We start from the raw sequence: 20,496 nt of genomic DNA, 5'->3' as shown, positions 1-20,496 counted from the left end.
CTTCAATATACTCCTCTGCAACCTCAGGGAGGTAAAATCTGCCATCTTTGATCTACTCCACTACTGCTTAGGGAGATAAGATCTGTAATCTTCATCTACTTCGCCACCAGTATGGGAAGATAAAATCTGTATATTCGATCCACTTCGCTACCGATATAGGAAGACAGGACCTACTATCTTTGATCTACTTCACGCCAGTACATGAAGATAAGATCTATTTTCTTCTATCTACTCCACCATCAGTATGGGGAGACAAGATATGTTTCTTTGATCTACTTCACGCCAGTACATGAAGACAAGATCTGCTTTCTTCGATCAATTCCACTGTTGACCGGGGGAATAGAATTACTGGCTTCAATATACTCCTCTGCAACCTCAAGGAGGTAAAATCTGCCATCTTTGATCTGCTCCACTACTGCTTAGGGAGATAAGATCTGTAATTTTCATCTACTCAACTGCAATATCGGGAAAACTAGATCCACCGTCGTAGTTTTAATCTATTCCATTGCGCTGTTAAGGAGGGAAGATCCGCCGTTGTGGCTTCAATCTTTTTAATTGCAATATCAGGGAAACCAGATCCGCCGTCGTAGCTTCAATCTGTTCCACTGCACTGCTAAGGAAGTAAGATCCACCGTTGTGGCTTCAATCTTTTTAATTGCAATATCAGGGAAACCAGATCCGCCGTCGTAGCTTCAATCTGTTCCACTGCACTGCTAAGGAAGTAAGATCCGCCGTTGTGGCTTCAATCTTTTTAATTACAATATCAGGGAAACCAGATCCGCCGTCGTAGCTTCAATCTGTTTCATTGCACTGCTAAGGAAGTAAGATCTATGGTTTTGCCAGTTTATTCTCTGGGGAACATGACCTGTATAATTCAATTTATGAACCTAATTATGCCTAGTGATTAGGATGACATGATCAGAATGAATCAAATGCTCCTAACTAGACGTGTATGAATGACATTTGAATTAATGCAGAATGTCATGTTTTGAGAATGATCCTTCTTTATCACTTAGGCTATCATTACTCAAAGTTAAAGTTTCATCGCTAATGTGTTATAGCGTCTTCTTGCTCAGTTGGCGTCTCTAAAGAAACACTTGACCAGATTGCCCCCCATTGTAAACCTCCAAGTTTGATATATTAGGGCGCAAAATTTGTACCATCTTTCTCCCGTTGTAACCCAAGAGTAAAAAGATTTGGCATTTTCTTAATCATCTGTTATCACAATTCAGGGATACAGGATGTGAAACTCTTTGGTCTCTTACACCATTCCCAGGGTGTCCTACCAAATGCTCGTGCACAAATGAAAAATTTTCTTCTCCAAGAACAACTTCTTATTATTATTCGGTGATCATTGCTTGCTTGTTCATCTAAGCTTTGTCACCAACACGACATATTGCCATTTTGTTCAATCGATGTTTTAGACAACAAAATTCAAAGGGATAGTATTAATTTAGACTATTCCTTATTAGATTTCCAACCTTTGAACTTGGTGCGTTCTAAACAATAGTCCTGTTTAAGGTTCCTATATTATTTAGAAACTTCTAGAGTAATATACAAAACTTCCCTTGTGAAAGTTGTATTAGTCTATTAATCATTACTCTAATGCAACACACTTGCAAAGAGAACAAAATGATGGATAAAATTGAATTGGTTCTGAGCATAACTCGAAATGAATAAATTATCAGAGATAATAAAGATGGATAACAAAGACATTGATTTAGGAATGCGTATCTTGGAAATGAATAAAGTGTTCCAAGAATAACAAAAATAGTATAAGGATTAGGTGCCCCAGATATCGCAGCTTGAACTTTCCTGTACAGACTTTCTGAAAATCATTCTGAGTTTGACATGTGTTTAGGAGATCTACAGTACTTTTTCGATGCCCCAAAATGTCGCCTACCCTTTCCTGTTGATTCAAGTATAGCAAGACCACTGTATGCCCCATGCTGATCAGTATTTGAGCTACTCCGATAATCTCATGCCACATTCTGATCAATATTTGAGCCACCCTTTTCGGGTTTTCAACTCAAATCCCCTTTGGTCTAAGGTGCCCTTTGCGGGTTTTCACCTTAGCCTCTCCATTTTACTTTTTCCATTTTTCATTTTTATCTTTTCATTTTTTCATTTCATCATTTTTAATGACTCAAAATGCCCTTTGCGGGTTTTTACCTTGGTCATCTCCTTCTTTAAGCGGAGTATTTCCTGACTGAATCTGAGTTTACAAGACTTTACAGGTTTATCATCCATCTCGCTCAAAATCAAAGCTCCTTTGGAAAAGACCTTCTCTATAACATAATGTTCTACCCAATTTGGCATCCGTTATATTTTTTTGTAGAGTGGGGACATTCTTCAGCATTAGGTTGCCATCGTGGAATTCTCTGGGACAAACCTTTTGCTATAGGCTCGCATCGTTCATTCTTGGTACATCTGACCCTGATGAATAGTTTCTAGCCTTTTTCTTCAATTAAGTTCAACTAATCGTGTCGAGATTGGATCTTTATCCTACTTCAGCTCAGTCAGAACTCGAAAAGAAGGAATTTCAACTTTAATGAAAAATCGTGATAAACTGAAAAGAGTGGCATTGCCCCGGTAGAGTTTTCACTGCACCATTCATGGTATTCACCTTGAACATACTACAAATTCCTGATATCGGGCTGTTGTTCAAATTGTAATGACAGCGCTTAAACTGGGTACATCCTGGTATGACCATGCGAAGGCATCTTTGAATGCTTGAAGTAACTCAACAACGTCTTGCTTTGTTTTTTCGATCATGCATGTTCCCTCAAGGTCACAGTTTCTATTGTCTCCTCATGAGGTAAAATTTCATTCCTGCTCTACCATCCTTAATAAGTCCAGAAATAAGCTACAATCCATGTCATCTTCAAAGTTGTGAGATCCCTCTAAACACATGTCTCACTCAAGAGGAGATTCTGGGTCTGTAGCAGCGTCACTCATGTCATTGATATTTGGGGACCCATAATGGGTACCAAAGAATATACAAAAGAATGTATGAATAATATGAATGAACGAATGAATGGTTTGGCAGAAAAAATCAAAAAGAATGACGAAAACGTAAAGACTGAAAGAACATTTGCTCAAAGATGATTGCAATAATGTATTCATTAAAATAAGAATATTCAGACGTGAGCATATTTCATAAAGGAATTCTTATTGCCTCTAGGCTAAAAACAACAAGTGTGTTCTGAACATTACTCTAATAGACTCTAAATATTTCAGGGGTTTCCTCTGCAGTCCCATTATTTAGAACACCTCTAAAGCGAATATCTAACAAGGACCCTTTTAATTGTATCTGCATATATGGCATCGATGTGTAAATTTCTCACCACTTTCTCATACATTGCAGTCCCTCCATCCTTAATCATGATTGGGTAGCGGATTTTCTGCGCTAGACGAGTCACCAAACTTGACAATACCCATGTTGATAAGTCTTTCAACTTGCTTCTTGAAGGTAGTGCAATTCTCAAACGAGTACCCCTTAATTCCCGCATGGTATTCACATTGTGCGTTCGCATCATACCATTCGGGATACGGAGGTTGTAGAGGCTTCACATGAAAAGGGGAAACAACATGTGCATCAAACAAATTTTGATACAGTTCCTTATACGACATCGGAATTGGTGTGAACTAGAGCTTCTCAGTACCTGGTTTCATTCTAGATTCTTATCTTAATAAACCTTGTTGGTTAGTAGCCACCTTTCTTGGCTGACTCACAATAACTGGTTTAGAGTAACTCGTGTTGTTCACCTCATTTTCTCTTTTCCTTGAGATTGATCTCGTGTTACTCTCCTCTACATCAATTTCCCCACTTCTTATGGCATCCTCGATCATCTCTCCATTCATAACTATATCAGGAAAGCTTTTTGTAGCACTCCCTAACATATGCGTAATGAACGGTGCCTTCAGTGTGTTAATAAACAGCATGGTCATTTCTTTCTCTAAGAGCGATGGCTGAACTTGGACTGCGACTTCCCTCCATCTTTGTGCATATTGTCTAAAGCTTTCGCTCGATTTTTTCTGTATATTTTGAAAGGTGATTCTATCAGGAGCCATCTCTGCTACATGGCTATATTGTTTCATGAGCGCTTGTGCCAAATCCCTCCATGAACTAATCATGGTACGGCTCAGTTGATTGTACCACTTGGATGCTGCCCTTACTAGGCTATCCTGGAAACAGTGTACCAAAAGCTGGTCATTGCTAACATATCCGACCATTCGCCTGCAGAACATGGTGATATGAGCTTCTGGGCAACTTGTCCCATTGTACTTCTCGAATTTTGGCATCTTAAATTTATGAGGGAGTACCAAATCCGGCACTAAACTCAGCTTTTTGGCGTCAATGCCTCGATAACTCTCAGTGACCTCCATCGCCTTAAACTTTTCCTCGAGCCACCTACACTTTTCCTCTAACTGTTTCGGTAACTCCTCTTTTATTCTTTCCTTTTCAGCCACTTCATCGAAGTCGGGAATGGCAGAGTTAACAGGATAATTTTCGGGGTTAGAGCCCAATCTAGCTTGAAAGTTCGAAGCACTGGCCTGGGACTGCTGATGCCTGATTGTGACAGTGGGTTTGTATGGATATTCAGCTTGAGTTCGAACATGTGGAGGAGTAAAGCCTGGAGGATAGAGTGGTTTATTACCCACTTCGACATCAGCCATGGGACCCTTTCCCTTATCACCTCCTCTAGTCAACAGTTTGGTTAGCTTCGCCATAATATCATCTTGGGATTCTCACATCTTCTCAGACATCTCTTGTTTCATCTTGTCTAACCGCTCTTGCACCTGTAGCTGAAGTCGGTCTTGCATCTCCTTCTGACACTGTTCGAGTTTTTCCAACCTCTGATCCATATCTTTAATCTTTGCTCGAGTGCCGTAACGGTGCTTGGTTGGTTGGTTGGTTTCCAGGTTAACTGAGCAATGATTTTATCGATTAGGCTCTTTTAGTGGACGTTAATGCATACTATGTCATGTAATGCAAATGCACGAAATGAAGGCCTAAAGAGATGTTAACTTTGATTCAATTACATTTAAAAAACTTTACTAGAAGACAAATTTCTTTACATAAAGCAGATATATATACGGCTTTGCCCTCATATTCCAGCCGAAGACATCTTCTCCTTCTCCATCCGGATGCTAGGATAAACCTTGCGAATTCTTTAAAAGGAGCGTCTCTTCTATCTCTTTTTGTTTAATCTTGGTTGATATCCATCATCTGCCCATCTTCATAATGCTCATCGGCTTCTTTAAGAAAGTTAGATTATCGAAAACTTTTGAATAATCAGCTTGAATCCTCGGGCCATGAAGTAAAGTCACGAACACTTCTGTCGCCCTTCTTGTGTTTCTTGGAATATATTCAGGCAGCCATATTATTTTCCACTTTATCAAGAAATCCGTATTCCATGACAAGCTTTCTAAGTTAGTAATCGAATGTGAATCAACACCTCTTTTCTATAATGAAAATGCAATGTAATCATGATGTCATGCAATCAAAACAAAATAAACCCAAGTCAGTATCAAGTATAAACATTAATCCAATACAATTAAGAAATAATAAAAACTCCTAGTCAGGTATCTACTAAGGTTTAGAGTACTTCTACCTAGGGTAAGTTCCTAAAGCTCACTATATGAGGCTTAGTTTCTAGAGTAAGGGTTCCCGAACCAGCAGATTCCTCGATCCTCACCCATTATAGGCTCATGTGGATCGAGTTCAGTTCAGAGGGATACATTTCCCTATGGCTGCACGGAAATGAAAATCTCACGAAGACATAGGTACGGATGTATCCCGGAAGCGGTCCACTACCCTGCACGGAGGTGAAAACCTCACGAAGGGCTAGTTTCTCGCTCCCACTTAAAGGGTAAAATGAAAATGCAAAGTTGCCAACACCATGATGAAAAATCAATGAGTGCGAAGGGAACTCATGAATTATTTAAAAACTTTTGATTTTCGACACAAAGACAAACATAATCAATTTTGTGGCTCGACTCTCTAATGTCCCCAGTGGAGTCGCCAAGCTGTCGAAACCGTTTTTTTGAAAACAAAAATTTAAGTTGTCGACTTTAAAAAAACAAAAATTGGAGTCGCCACCGATCCTTGATTGAGGTGTGATCGACTCACCTTAAAAACGATTTTGGTCTGCGAATTTTGAGAAAATAGGTTCGGGAGTCAGTTACGCACGAGGAAGGGTTAGCACCCTCGTAACGCCCAAAAATCGATACCAAATTGACTATTTGATGTCTTAGTGTCGAAAGTTAAAAAGATTTTAAAATAAGCTTGAATGATGAAATTTGCAAAAGGATAACCAATTGTTCAAGTCATGTAAAGAAATCGAGTCCCAATACGTTAGGGTACAATTCCTCATAATCCCCGAACTTTGAATATCACTTTTATTTTATGCGAAAATCTCTATTTTGAGAAAGTAATATGTCACACCCAATACGTTAGGGCACAACAAATTAAGTTCCCAAAAATGATTTTTTTGGTGCTCCTGTATTTAAAATAAAGAATATTCTCAGTTATTCAAGACTAACAAAGAAAATCAGAACCCAATACGTTAGGGCTCAATTTCCCTCATCAATCCCAAACTTCAAATATTATTTTTATTCAAAAAAACAGTTGAATCAAGAAAATAATCTTGATGTATAGTTAAAACCAAAATGTATTTTCTAAAAGTGTATGTTAAAGTTAATGTACGATATGAAACAAAAACTTTAATGTAAGACATATATGAGAATGTATTTACAAAATATATATACAAGTGCAATATACAAGCTTTGCGAATATGTGTACACACATATTTAACATGCATAAATATAGGAATACATGAAAAGGTAAGTGAAGAAATATACTGCAAACCTATAACAATTCCTAAAAATATACATGTATATATGTAATGACAATAAAATAAGAGTATAAAAACATGCAGATGTGTATATACTTTCAATAATAAGGAAAATGTATTAGCATATATATATAAAGTATATAAAAGTAGAAAATAAAAAAAATGAAAACGTATGTATATGCGTATATATTTACAATAAAAGAACAATATATATAAATATAATATATAAATAAACTATGGAAAAAAAACATGTGTGTGTGAAAATCTGTATGTATATAAAGGTATATAAAAAATGAAGTATAAAACGTAAGTGTATATAAACTATAAAACAATATGTACTTATATAATATATACGAATTTCAAAAGCTTAGAAAATATATATATAAAAACATGCCTATATAAAGTACGCATATGTACAGGTATAGAAAATGTGGCAGTAAATATCACAGTAAGTAATATAATAATACTAATACTGGTATAATGATAAAAAAAGAAATAATTGAAGAAAAAAAATGATCCAAATTGAATTAAAACGGAAATGGGGGCAAATTTGAAATAAATTTAAAAAAAAAACTAATTTGGAAATTCGCCTAACAATGGAGGACTAAAAGCGAAATTACTCCCGTCCATAAAATGTTGTGCAGTGATGGACTAAATTGAGACAGAAACGAAATGTGAGGCTAAAATTAAAAGAAATAAAAAAGGATTTAATTGAAGTGCGCCACAAAAAGGAAGGACCCATAGCAAAAATATCCCATTTAAGGGCAGAACATGCGGATCCTCCTTGGTGAAACGGCGCCGTTTTTTTAACACTATTTAAATCAAAGTTTTCCCTTTTAAAATTCTGATAGCCCATTTTAAAAAAATAAAACTAAATGCTGCCCTTTTATTCACCCTGCTAGGGTTTCTTCAACCTTTTTAGCGTCGTCGATCACCTGCTCCTTCACCCAAGCCTTGATTGCGACGGAGATGGTGGCGGCACGGTGGCTCCGGCGAAAAGGTAGGCTTTCCTTTTTTATTTTAAGTAAAAAAATAAAAAAAAATATGTAAAATATATGTATATATTCAAATAAGAATGAAAGAACAACAACACTACAAAGTAAAACGAAATAAAAATCACCCTTGTATTCGAAGAAAAGTACTGGTATTCAGTTTTTCTTTGTATTTTCCCCTCTATTTTCATATATCTTTTACCGAAAATTCCCCCTCTTTTACAGAATAACACGGCTTTATATATAGCCCGAAACTGATTTCTTTACCCTATTATTTCTCTATTGGACTCTTTGAATCTGTTATGCAGGTATTCGTGGAGATTACGGCGCAGGGAAGAGGCTCCGAGACGTGCGGCAACTAGAGAGTGCTGGAGGCGCTGAGCAAACATGCGGCTAGGGTTTGGGGAATTTGGGATGTTAGTTGGGCTAGGTTTAGGATTATTGGGCTTGGACGGCCCATTTTTGTTTTATAAAGGGCCCGGGCCAATTGGGCTTATTACAATTGTTACAAAAGTTAAATAGAAAAATTGAAATAAGAAAAGTAAAACAATATTACTAAAATATAACAGTTTTAAAGCGTGTAAATACATTCCCTTAAAAATTTAAAAATGCTTTCAAGATACAACAAAACCCTCAACAAGTAGAATAGTAAAAAAGACTAATAAAAAAGTCCTTTATATAGACATCTAATAGGTGTATCTTTTCATGAGATATATTTTCATATGGATGTATCTTTCGATAAGATACATTTTTACCGGGTTGTGTTATTTTGAAAGTAACTTATATAAAGTTATATCTTTAACTTTACGTACAAAAGTTATATTTTTACAATACATCTATTCGCTAATAATTATATTTAGTTAGACTTTCTACATAATAAAATATTATTACATACCAACGTTATAAACTACTACTACTACTAACAACAATAGCAATTACTACTATTACTATTACAGTCAACTTTCTCTATAACAACCACATGTTATATGTTTTATTTTAACATTCTATAACAACTTTTCACTTATAACAGCAACAATCATAATTATGAAGTACATTTTTTTCTAAATTAATTCTCCCTAACAACATATTGTCGAAAATTTTAGTAAATTTATAGTTATTTCATATAAGTAAGTCTATTAATTATAATTTATTAAATAAAAACTATCCCAGTGTGTGTGTTTGGTAAACAATTGAAAAAAATTCATTGAAAATAAAAAGTTTCAACATTTAATATTTCAAATGTGTTTGATAATCATTTTAATTTTTTACTTAATATAGAATTTTCAACATAATATTGTTAAATAAGAATAGGTTGAAATCGTTTTCGTTATTTCGGTTCAATCCTGTAATTTTACAAAAAAAACCGGGCTTATCCAAAAATTAATTTAAAAAACGGGATTTTTGTGTAAAACAGTACAAGAACCGAGAAAAAGAAAAAGAATGGAAGCAGATGAAGACAACAGAAATTTACATGACTGGGCAATTAAAAAGAAAGGAAGCAGACGAAGACAATAGATAATATGATAAAAAGGGCCCATTTAATATTTTTTCATGCAATGGGATTGGCTGGTGAGATTTTCATTGAACAGGTGGAAGAAAAGAAAAATTTGGAAACGAATAATGCATCAGTATTTATTTTATTCCCTTCACACTCATTCCATCTATTTCCTCCCAGTGTTTCACAACGTAATTCTATACTTTCTGTCTTCTTTCTAATTTACGGAAAAGGAATGTTTGGAAATGAGGCTAGGAGAGTAGTAGCATGGATGAATGGGTGCGAAGGAGACCCCAAACTCCCTATAGGCAGCATAGAGACGCGCACATTAACTGTCGTTCCATCTCCATCAAAGGCGATGGAGAGGTTGAGTGTAGCCATTAGAGAGTTGAAATGCAGCCCTCCTCCTCTTACCTCTGGCATTCTTCGACTTCAGGTAAACTTTCCCTTCCTTCATAATTAAACATGGTCCAAATACTAGTCTACATCCAGGAACACCAAAGATTTGCTAATTTCTTTCTGTCGTTATCTCCGAGATTATGGGTTGTTGCTACGTGGTTGGTTGTGGCATTTCTTCCATTTTCCTTATCCCTTCATCCACAAAAAAAATTACATGTAACTTCACTCAACTAAATTATAATTAAGTTTATGTTTTTAGTATTCTAACTTTAAAAAATTATAAGATGGTAATTAAATTATTTGAATGTTTTTATTTAATTCATTTTTTAAAATTTAGTTTGTAAGTTCTAAGGTACGATTGGATGATTGGTATGATGGATCAATACTCATCGATGAGTAAAAAAAATATCCTAGATCCAAGTCGATATTACGATCAGTTTTAAATATCGGAAAAGAAAGATTTTTGGATTTTAATTCGTAAATTTGTGACATTAAAATTGTTTCATGAAAACAAATTGTAGAGAATGAAAAAGAGAGCTTTCAATTGATATCGCTGATGCAAATAGAAAAGGCATACAGTAATAAATTTAACAACAGAGTAATATAAATAAAAATTTTTAAATAATTTAATATTTATTTTATAATTTTGTTTAAATATAAATTTAGTAATAATTTAGTAGTGTACGAAAAGTAAAATAATTGAAAGATGATAAAATTGACGGGGATATATATTAAAAGTTGGACGAAATAGAAGCATCAAAATCAGCTTCTTTTTTAATAATTGATCCAAAAAATTGATTAATTACAAAAATAATTTAGATGTAAAATTTTGTAGGAAAATGATTTGTTTTCTACAATGACCATTAGTATTGCTTGTTTTCTACAATGACCATCAGTGTTGCCATTGCCATTGGTGGCATTCTCTCTTATCATTATCCAATGATTGCTGGTTTTGGAAAGAAATTTTTTTTTAGTGCATTCATTCCCATTGGGGACATCAGTGTGCATTTTTCTATATACTCATTAAAAATACGGGTATTCTAGAAGAAAAGGAAAAAAATATTTTAATGAATGTCATTATTTTCTTTAGCGACACCAGATAATTTTGTTTTAAAAAAATCCGTGTTAAAATAAAAAAAGTCATGTCAGATACTTTTGGGTGCCGCCGTTCTCATTGGCAGCACCCATGTTAGGAAAAATTATTACTTTTTATTTTGATGCCTCTAGGCAGTGTGGTGGCATCGGTGTGTTTTTTTTTTAATTTAAGTTTTTTGTACCGCCAGGTTATGTGGCAGTGCCGGTGATTTTATTAAAAAATTTTGAATTTTTTTTTGTGTCACCTAGTTTTGTGGCAGCATTGGTGTTAAGTGTACAAAAAAAAATTGATTTTTTTTTGGTGTCACCATGTGTGGTAGCATCGATGCCTGAAAAAAAAAATGGAAATCTTTTTGGGTGTGACCTGGCTGCACCTCCCAATATATATTGGGTTTTAGGTTTTTGTTGAGATTTGCTTTTTAATTATTTATGAGAGAAGAAAAATTGTGTTTAGTAGAAAAGAAAACAAATTGGATTGAAGATGAATAACCAAATGTTTTTTTGTTTGTTCATTTCAATGGGGGCAATTCTACCGTCAATTGAAACTAGTTGTGTGTATTTGAAGCTGGCCAGAAATTAGGGATAGATTCAATAAGAATATAAAAGGTGGAAGAACTGAAACGGAAGATTAATGCAAAAATATTTCCATTGTTAAATCCGTTGGAGGGACTCCGGCTCTGCAAAAAGTAAAGACAAAGGAAAAAGAAAGAAGAAAATTGAAATTGGTAAGTGTTGTTTGAAGGTACCGATCGAGGAGCAAATCGAAGCAATCGAGTGGCTCCATGCTCAACATGATAATCTTCCACGTTGTTTCTTCTCTGGTAGAAGAAGCAGAGCCAATGGAAATGGTTCCAATCTCTTGATGGACATAGGTAATGAAAATGGCGACACCTCTTTTACCAATAATCTTGTTGGTGTCGCCGGTGTCGGCTCAGCGGTCTTCTTTCAACAACTTCGTCCTTTCTCATATCACGATTGGAGGTCGATTAAGAGGTAATAATGCAGATTTCTCTTAGATAAAGTTGTCAGGTCAAAGCAAATAATGCCTCACGAATTTGGGATTTAGTTGTATGTTATCTTTGTTTTCTTTGGATTGAAGGTTTCTGTCTTCAGAGTGCCCTTTGATTCGTGCATATGGAGCAATTCGTTTTGATGCGACGGCTAATATATCACCTGAATGGAAGGCGTTTGCTTCATTTTACTTTATGGTCCCTCAGGTTGAGACCTTGTTTTTGTTGACCAAGTAGTTTGTAGGGAATAATTCAGTTCACTTTTTATTTTGTCTCTTTAGTATTTAAACAACCTACTGCTACATACCAAATGACAGGTTGAGTTTGATGAGCTTGAAGGAAGTTCAATGCTTGCCATAACGATTGCATGGGACAATGCCCTTTCATGGACTTGGGATGAAGCCATTCATTCACTTGAAACCACAATGCAACAGGTGCCTCAACGTTTTAACTTATTTTGCTCATCCTACATACCTATAGCCTCTTTGATTTGTTTAGTACTGTGCAATTAATTAAATTTCCAATTTTGAAGATTGCTTCAGTTGTTGTAAAGTTGAAGAAAGAAGCTTCAGGAGAATCCATCCTCAGTAAAACTCATGTTCCCAATAAGACACATTGGGATCTTGCTGTAAAGAAAGCTTTGCAGGAAATAAACACAAGCAGCTCAGAGCTCGTTAAGGTATTTTTAATCCCTTCTGCTGATGAAGTCTCCGAAGCACCATCCCTAAACCATAGTCCTAGTCTCCTGCTCTATATATCAGGTTTTTAGTTAAACATTTTGATGTGAAAAACTAGGTTGTGCTTGCCCGTAGCAGCAGGATTTTAACTGCTACAAATATCGATCCTATAGCTTGGTTGGCTTCTCTGCAGGTACTCTTTTTCTTTTCTTCTCTTCTATAAAGTATTATAAGGGAAGATAAATTTCATTGAGCTGTGTACTTACTGCAGGTTGAAGGAGAAGATGCATATCAGTTTTGTCTTCAGCCACCTAATGGACCAGCATTTGTGGGAAATACAGTATGTGTGACAGCAGATTTCATTGTGCAATATACATCTTTTTTTTTACTACTCTGCCACATGCTCTTTACTTCTATCTCCAGTTTTCCTTCTTCCCCTATGAGAACAATGTGTGTTCAATATCTTTCCTACTAATGTGAATTTTGAATGATATCTGATCGGTATAGTTTTGACACCATGACTGAAGTTTAAGCATAGTTGATAGAAGTAAAACTTGTTTTGAGACCATGACTGAAGTTTAAGCATAGTTGATAGAAGTAAAACTTGTAAGATGTAAGATACTTAAAATCCCTTTTCCCACTTTCTACTCCATTGCAGCTAATAATAGATCTCATGTTTAATTTTTATTTAGAATACACATACTCTTCTCGATTTCTCTTTGGAATGATCCTTGTTATTCGTGATATTAAATAGATAGTTTCTACCCTTTGCAAAGTGATAATTAACCATAACTTACAATGTCCTCATATTCCATGTCACTATTTTGAAGTTCATGGACCTGATTTCACTGCCATTCAGAATTTGTATTCTTGCTTTTTGTATTTGATTAGAAGTTTATTGTGTAAGGCTCTCTTGTAGATGAAGTAATGATGCAGGGAAATGGAAAATTATGACCCCCCCCCAGTTTTGCTGAACTTAGGTTGTTTTGAATTGCTTTGAGTATCAAAAGTGTCTCGAGGTGTGGATTGGATCTGAAAATATAAAGGCAAGGAATTTTTAGGAAAACGATCAAGAAATACAATTCTCGGGACACTATGATTTTACTCGAACAGAACAATTCTTATTGTACTGCGAATTGCTCTAAGTCAGAATGAAATCAGAGAAACACTAAAGAAAGAATATTTTTCACGGTTGGAATGAGAAGTGATTAATCTTTTTTCTATTCCAAACTAAGTCTATATATAATGCACCAATAGGTGTTTAAGTGCTTTTATGAATGATCACAACTTTTCATGTTAAAAGATTTATGAATAATTGTGACATTTGAAATCAACCAAAGTTTGAATTGAATTTTGAAATTGAATTCTACAAAAGGATATATATTTTTTGTTTGAGAATACTTCATATAGTATATATTATATACAACAGTTTCTTCTTGCTTTGACTTATACGAGCTTTGGTGAATAGCCAGAGCGACTATTTCACAGAAAATGGCTAAGCATTAGTAGTGAGGCACTGGCTGCAACCCGCGCTAGAGGTGAATCCAGAGCGCTTGATCTTCAAATAAAGCATGATCTACTTTCCAGGTTCCTTTTGTTACTCTCAACTCTTTACCGAATAACTTCCGTTTTTTCAATGTGTTATTACATAAATTCTTTTGTTACTGATTAATAACCTGTTTTGTTGCTAATCATGTAGTCCCAAGGACCACCTGGAATTTACTGTAGTACGAGAAAACATACAAAACAAATTAGAGGTAAGTTTTCTTCGGATATCTCAATTTGTCAATTTGCTTTTCTAGGCACTGAAATTTCTTTCACTAGGACTTTTTATGTAATTAAAGTTCTTTCGTAGAATCATTTAGGTTGATGCACTCTCCAATGCTATCGTGCATCCTCTCCTGCACTTAAACACGTGAGCTAATGTCAAAGATAAAAACATATTACCACTATTTCAGTGGTCTCATGAAAGGGCATGGTTTAATGATGCCATCATGGGATGCCACTATTTCTTTTAAAAACCACTGTACTTGCAGTATGTTGTATGGTTCTGCCATATGCTTTCTGTTCACTTACAAGGATATATTTAGCAACAAATGATGAGGCTCCCTATGTCCTATAAAGGTTGGCTATGTTTCGTCCTTGTGTGTTCAAGTCTTACTTATTTTACCTCTTCTGTGTATATTTATTGTTTAAGTTTCCTAAAATGCTTTAAATCAAAAGGCTTTTCATATAATTTTTAAATATGTCTATAAAATATAAAGAATATCAAGTTTTCATCTCAGAGTTTGAACGGAAGCCTCTGTTTTACCTGAAAATAAAGTGATTGTTTTACTCTTTTCTGCTTCACAGTCTGTATGTGATAGAGTTGTTGTTGAGCCAAAGAAAACGGTACGAAAACTTCCAAGAATTCAACATTTATATGCCCAGTTGACTGGTAACCTGAGAAGGGAAGATGATGAGGTAATTTCATTATAAGTTTCATATGTCAAATAACGAGAACTCCATCAGAGCTCTAATAAATTTTTGTTGCATGATCTAATATGTCAGTCTGAATAAACTGTTTTATTAAAGTTCCATACTCTTAACTGTTGTTGATTCTAGAATGAGTAGTTAGCTGTAGTAGTCTCAATACATAGACTACTAATTTGTCAAAGATCTGGGCGGTAGTTTTCTCTATAGCTTTGCTGTTGTGATATATTTTGTGTTCCTACGTTCCTGTGCAGTTTGAAATCTTGTCTTCTCTCCACCCAACTCCAGCAGTTTGTGGACTTCCAAAAGAAGCTGCACGCCTCTTCATTTCAGAAACTGGTATGTGGTATCCTTACAGATTATATATACTGTTTTTGTTTGTTCTTCTACAGCCATGTTACTTAGGATAAGCGTGGGATAGGAGTATGTCTTCGACACAGATATACTCGACTTTTAAAAGTTTTTTCAAATATTTGGAGATTTCTAACCTTGCATCTCTATTTGAATATATAAACTGGACACGGATATCTAAGGAAATTGAAAACTCGGTTCTAAAGAAATGTTGAATTCCTCCTTAAGTTTGACAGCTTGACATCTTGTGCTCCATATGTTCATTGTTTAGTGATCTATGGAAAATGATCTGTCTAAAAACTTAGACTGCCAATTACCATTCTCTTACAGAACAAAACCGTTTGATGGCTGCTATACTCATTTCTTAAACTTTTCTGCCTTCAGAAATGTTTGACCGAGGGATGTATGCTGGACCAGTTGGTTGGTTTGGAGGAGGAGAAAGTGAGTTTGCAGTTGGTATAAGGTCAGCATTAGTGGAAATGGTGAGCTAATTAAATAATGACCTCTACTAAAGCATGCTTGACTTTTGAGTGAGCATTGAAGTATCATCAAAGCTTCATACTATTCCACATCAATGCTTTCCTTTTTCAATGACCTCCAGCTAGATTATCACCTTATTATACTTGTAGTGACTCAATTTAATCATTTTAAATTGTTGTAAGAAAGCTTTTATGCTGCCACCAAAATATTTGACAGTTTAAGTTGATAGGATTCCGGAGCATTGATATACGCCGGAGCTGGGATAGTAGAAGGCAGCAATCCCTCGTCAGAATGGGATGAACTAGAACTCAAGACATCTCAGGTGAGTGTAAACGGATTTTTGTCCTTGTGAATTTTATATCTTTGCTTCCACATGGATGCGACATCGAATGCTCATACATCTGATTTGTATGTCAAGCCGTGTTCTTTGGACTTGAGAGCGAGCATTCAATATGAGTATGTTTATTCTTTTTCCAAGCGTTTAGCATACTTTCATACTCATATTGAAATATAGCAATTAAGAGTCCGGGTAACATGGTATTTAACGTTTTTCTGTAGTGTATGCCTTCTAAGTGATTGTGGGAGTGCTTTTGATTCTGCATGCAGTGCACCAAGTTGCTTCAACCGGAGGTTCCTCGGCAATCAAAAGTTGAGAATTTGGAAATCATTTATTAACAGGGTTAGTGATTTAGGGAAGAAATATATGATTCAGTACGTCTGGAGATTTGGTTTCTTTTTGTTTATCAATTAACAAGTTTTTAAAATTTGTGTGAATAATTTAATTAAAGCACTTAAAGTTTGATTTTCTTTCGTAATATTTCATAAATAGTGTAATGACGTGTCAATTGGTAAGGTTCGATATTATCTTCTATAGATGCCCACCAACTCTTCAAAGATTTATCACCTAAAGGTGCACTTCCTTTGTTTAGAACCTAAGATCACCCCATATAGGAGTTCTATTTACAATCATGGTACACTAATTTTCTTGTGCTATGATTCGTACCCACGTGTCCATAAACCGGTATTATCTTCTTTAAGCGTCCATTAATCATTCAAGATTTTGTCACTTAAAAGTGCAGCTCCCCATGTTCGTACCCAAGACCTTAAACTAGATCAAAGGATAAAAAGTAACTCCTATATATAACTTAAGTGCATTTTTGAATCACAAATCGTTGAGAAGAAGTCGGTCGACATCCAAAAAGGATGATAACAACTTGTGCTCACAGACATCAGTGCAACAACCCAAATAAATATTAATACCTTGTTGTTGGATGACTTGTGGTAAATTGTGTTTAAAGTAGGGTAAAGTATATTGACAATTACTCAACTTAGATTAAAATAACAAAACAGTCATTGAACTTTGAAAAGTTACAACTCAACCACTAAATTTTAAAAAAATAACAAACCAGTTACTAACGTTATCAAAAAGTAACAAATTAGTCACCCAGTAACATTTTCTATTGTAGGCCTAACGGAACAAGTGACATGGCCAGTTAATTTGTCACGTTAGACATGAGGAGCTGAAGGGTTTCAATTTGGGGGAGGGGAATAAAGAGAGATTTTCTTAAAGGAAGTTGGAAACTTGAAATCTAAGATCTAAGATTGTAGTTGAAATGATTTTTTTAGCAGAGAATTTTGAATTTGAAATCCAATGAACCAATTGTCATTGGTAATACAATTATACATACAAGAAAAAGTGAATATAAACAATAGAGCGACAAATCTCAAGTAAAACCCTTTTCCCTTTCCCATACTTAAATGGGAAGCCCCAAAACAACTCATAGTAAAGTTAGTAATACATATTATAGCAATAATACCTTAATTAAAAGAGCCAATCAAAAGAGATGATAAAATAATCCTAAAAAGGAATCCTATAAGCAAACAACATGGTCAAGAAAGAGGCTTCTATCTTGGTTGGTCAAAACCAAAAGCCCCCATGAAATGAACAAAAAAAGAATAAGAAAACAATAGAGAAAAGCAAATGAAAAGGTGAGCAATGGCATACACCAAGCTGAAGTAGATTCTATTCAGCTATTAAGATTTGGAACTAAAGAGGGAATAAGAAAAGGAGAGGAAATGCGTCATAAGTCGGCAACTACTAAAAACACCCCAAAACAACAATTGAAAAGGAAACTTGAAATGTTTTATATGAGAATGTAGTGGTTAAAGTGCTAGAAACCGTAGGATTCAGGCTTAGATCTAGAGGTTTCGGTGTTGATTTTGAAAAATCTAAGGTGACTTTGGGGTTTACAAGTTCAAAAGGAATGTTGTTGTCAAACTTAGAAAGTTTCTAGGCTTACTGACAATCATAAACAGTGGTTGCTGCAATGGACGGCTAAAGCTACAGAGACAGAATCACGGCCGACATATCCTTTTCTTCTCTTATTCTTCTTCTGCCCAACCCAGCTAAGGTTCTTAAATTGGAGTCGTTTACACCTTGGGATGACAAGTCAGCTTTCCGTTACAGACGTAATGGAAAATGGTTACGGGTGACTGATTTATTATTTTTTTAAAGTTTAGTGACTGAGTTATAACTTTTCAAAGTTTAGTAACTATTTTATTATTTTAATTAAATTTGAGTGACTATTGGTGTACTTTTCCCTTAAAAATATCTTCTCTAAAAGCAGCTTTAAACCAGTTGAGAAGGCGTGAAAAGCAAGAGCAGTGAGCCTGATTGCATGTCCCAGGTTTTGATGTTATCACATGTTGCTTGTCAACCCTTTGGATTGGTCTCCCTGGTTGAATAAAGAAGGCACCATTTATCATATCATTCTCAAGGTCGCGCTTCTGATGTAGGATGAGTTAATTGTATTACATATTAAGTTGGTGATATCTATTACGGTATATTATCCTTAAGTTAGTTTAACGAGTAACGATATTGTTTATATAATATTAAAAAAGCTTATGGTATGAGAAGATTAAAATAATACATATGTTGTGTAGTAAAAACAATTATAATATAAATTGTAAAAAGTAATAATGAAAAGCAAGTAACATAATGAGTAAAAAAATGAACTCATAAAAGAGTAAATATAATTGCGATTGTAGAAGCCCAAATTTGCTGGGCCCATTGTCCAAATAAAATAAAATACAACAAACCCAAAATTCAATCCCAACTACACAAACCTTAAGCCCAAACCTAATAGCCCATAACAAACTTTCAGCAACAGCAAACCCTAGCCCCAACTGCCCATGTGCGCCGGTTAGCCTCCCCGCACGCCTTCTGGCCGCCGCCGTTGCTTGCCAATCGACGACTTCGCGTGTCCACGCGTCTGACACCTGCAAATAGCAGTAAAGACACAGCAGAGAAGAAAACAAATGGCAAAAAAGTAAAAACAATAGAGATGGAGAGTTGTAATCTCGGCTATAAAAGCCATTTCCAATTTCTTTGTATTCTTCTTCTTCGGTTTTTACGAAGATCCATCAGTAAATCAAAAATCAAAAAACTGAAATTCCAAAAGGTTGTTTTTCTTTAAAAAACTGTTATCTTCATTCTTTTTTTCATAGTTTTCTTTTCTTTTCTTTTATTGCAAATCTATTTTAAAATAATAAAAATCAAAAAAAGAGAAAAGAAAAGAGTCACCTGAATCGGCCCTTAAGCCCGCTGTTGATGGTGCTTCACCGTCGCCGGATGTGGGTTTGGAGAGGGGCAAAAGCTTCTCTCTTTCCCTTTGCTTCCGTGTTCCATGGCCTCGACCTCCAAATGTTCTTCAGTGCACCGAGAGGAGGCGTCCTCGCATGGCTTCGGCCACCGAGCAGTGGAGGCGCGACGGCGGTGGGGTTCTTAATCTTGGAGCCCTAGAGGAGAAAAGGGAGCCTCCCTTTTGTTTTATTTATTTATTTATTTTTTGTGCGTTCTCTGCAAGAAAATGAAACTGCAGAAAGAGTTCTTTTTTTTCTGCTTTTATGGTGATTAAACGGCGCCGTTTGAAGGCTTGGAGGACTGTGCATCATTGCCCTAATGGGTATTTTTCACCTTTGGTCCCTCCATTTCTGCGGCACATTCAATACAGTTTTATTTCGCTTAATTTTGGCCGCATAATTTCGCACCTGTTCTAATTCGGTCCTGTGCAGACCGATGCGCATAAGGGATGGAAAATATTGCATAATCGATCCCCCATGTCCTCAGCGCAATTTATTTAGGTCCCCTAGCCACCTATTTCATGTATTTGCAGTTTAAGACCCGTTTTATTAATTCTGTTTCAACCACGTCCTTAATATGTTTAACCTTTTTTTATATATGCTATTTTATCATTGTTTGTTTTAAGCCTTTATATTTATTATTTATCTGAAATTGTTTTGCATTAAAATTTTTTATATATTTAAAAAAATTGTTTCTTTTATTGTTTAAAATTTTCTTTTGTATTGTTTTATTTTAAACTATTTTAGATTTACTAGTATTTATGTCAAGCTTTTATTATTTATTTATTTATTTGGTTTAAATTTATATATTATCATCTTATTTATTATTATCTATATTAAAATGTTTTAATATTAATAATTTCAAATTGTTCATACATTTTTATAATATATATTTTTACGTACATACTTTTCATTCATTATGAATATATACTTTTTATATTTTATATTTTATATTTCATATTTTTATATACATAGATATACGTAATATACACATTTTAATTCATATATATATGTACTTGTACA

The 20,496-nt window shown here is 34.9% G+C and overlaps 1 protein-coding gene and 2 long non-coding RNA genes across 8 annotated transcripts; 2 read left to right on the top strand and 1 right to left on the bottom strand.

Moving 5' to 3' along the window:
• Nucleotides 1-7,259: 7,259 nt before the first annotated feature.
• On the top strand, nucleotides 7,260-8,474 carry LOC121216751 (uncharacterized). The gene is made up of 2 exons (XR_005912934.1): nucleotides 7,260-7,860; nucleotides 8,161-8,474. It is a non-coding gene; the product is annotated as an uncharacterized lncRNA (long non-coding RNA).
• Nucleotides 8,475-9,393: 919 nt separating this feature from the next.
• On the top strand, nucleotides 9,394-16,638 carry LOC121216750 (isochorismate synthase 2, chloroplastic). 6 transcript variants are annotated; one of them, XM_041092147.1, is made up of 15 exons: nucleotides 9,394-9,783; nucleotides 11,584-11,834; nucleotides 11,941-12,058; nucleotides 12,169-12,285; nucleotides 12,384-12,530; nucleotides 12,647-12,721; nucleotides 12,800-12,868; nucleotides 13,997-14,115; nucleotides 14,228-14,285; nucleotides 14,881-14,991; nucleotides 15,255-15,339; nucleotides 15,736-15,833; nucleotides 16,061-16,153; nucleotides 16,250-16,287; nucleotides 16,390-16,638. In XM_041092147.1, exons 1-15 carry the CDS (start codon nucleotides 9,409-9,411, stop codon nucleotides 16,580-16,582), a joined length of 1,947 nt encoding a protein of 648 aa, XP_040948081.1. In that variant the 5' UTR covers nucleotides 9,394-9,408; the 3' UTR covers nucleotides 16,583-16,638. The 6 variants fall into 6 exon arrangements, 3 of the variants coding, with proteins under 3 accessions (XP_040948081.1, XP_040948082.1, XP_040948083.1); XR_005912931.1 differs by lacking the exon at nucleotides 16,250-16,287 and having other exon boundaries at nucleotides 15,736-15,814; nucleotides 16,438-16,494; XR_005912933.1 differs by lacking the exon at nucleotides 16,250-16,287 and having other exon boundaries at nucleotides 15,736-15,814; nucleotides 16,390-16,406.
• A 2,240-nt stretch (nucleotides 16,639-18,878) lies between these two features.
• Nucleotides 18,879-19,652, bottom strand: LOC121216749 (uncharacterized). Its single transcript, XR_005912929.1, has 2 exons — nucleotides 19,415-19,652; nucleotides 18,879-19,110 (listed from the first exon to the last, which is right to left on the bottom strand). It is a non-coding gene; the product is annotated as an uncharacterized lncRNA (long non-coding RNA).
• Between the last annotated feature and the right edge of the window lie 844 nt (nucleotides 19,653-20,496).

Source organism: Gossypium hirsutum, chromosome D05, assembly GCF_007990345.1.
Source record: "Gossypium hirsutum isolate 1008001.06 chromosome D05, Gossypium_hirsutum_v2.1, whole genome shotgun sequence".
NCBI classification, from domain to species: domain Eukaryota; kingdom Viridiplantae; phylum Streptophyta; class Magnoliopsida; order Malvales; family Malvaceae; genus Gossypium; species Gossypium hirsutum.
This window is presented reverse-complemented; position numbering and strand designations above follow the sequence as displayed.

Excerpts from the sequence above, each read along its gene's own strand:
- LOC121216750 (XM_041092147.1), top strand. The coding sequence starts at position 9,409 with ATGGGATTGGCTGGTGAGATTTTCATTGAACAGGTGGAAGAAAAGAAA. Across the intron at positions 12,869-13,996 it reads CAGCATTTGTGGGAAATACA|CCAGAGCGACTATTTCACAG; the intron begins GTATGTGTGACA and ends TTTGGTGAATAG. Across the intron at positions 14,286-14,880 it reads ACATACAAAACAAATTAGAG|TCTGTATGTGATAGAGTTGT; the intron begins GTAAGTTTTCTT and ends TCTGCTTCACAG.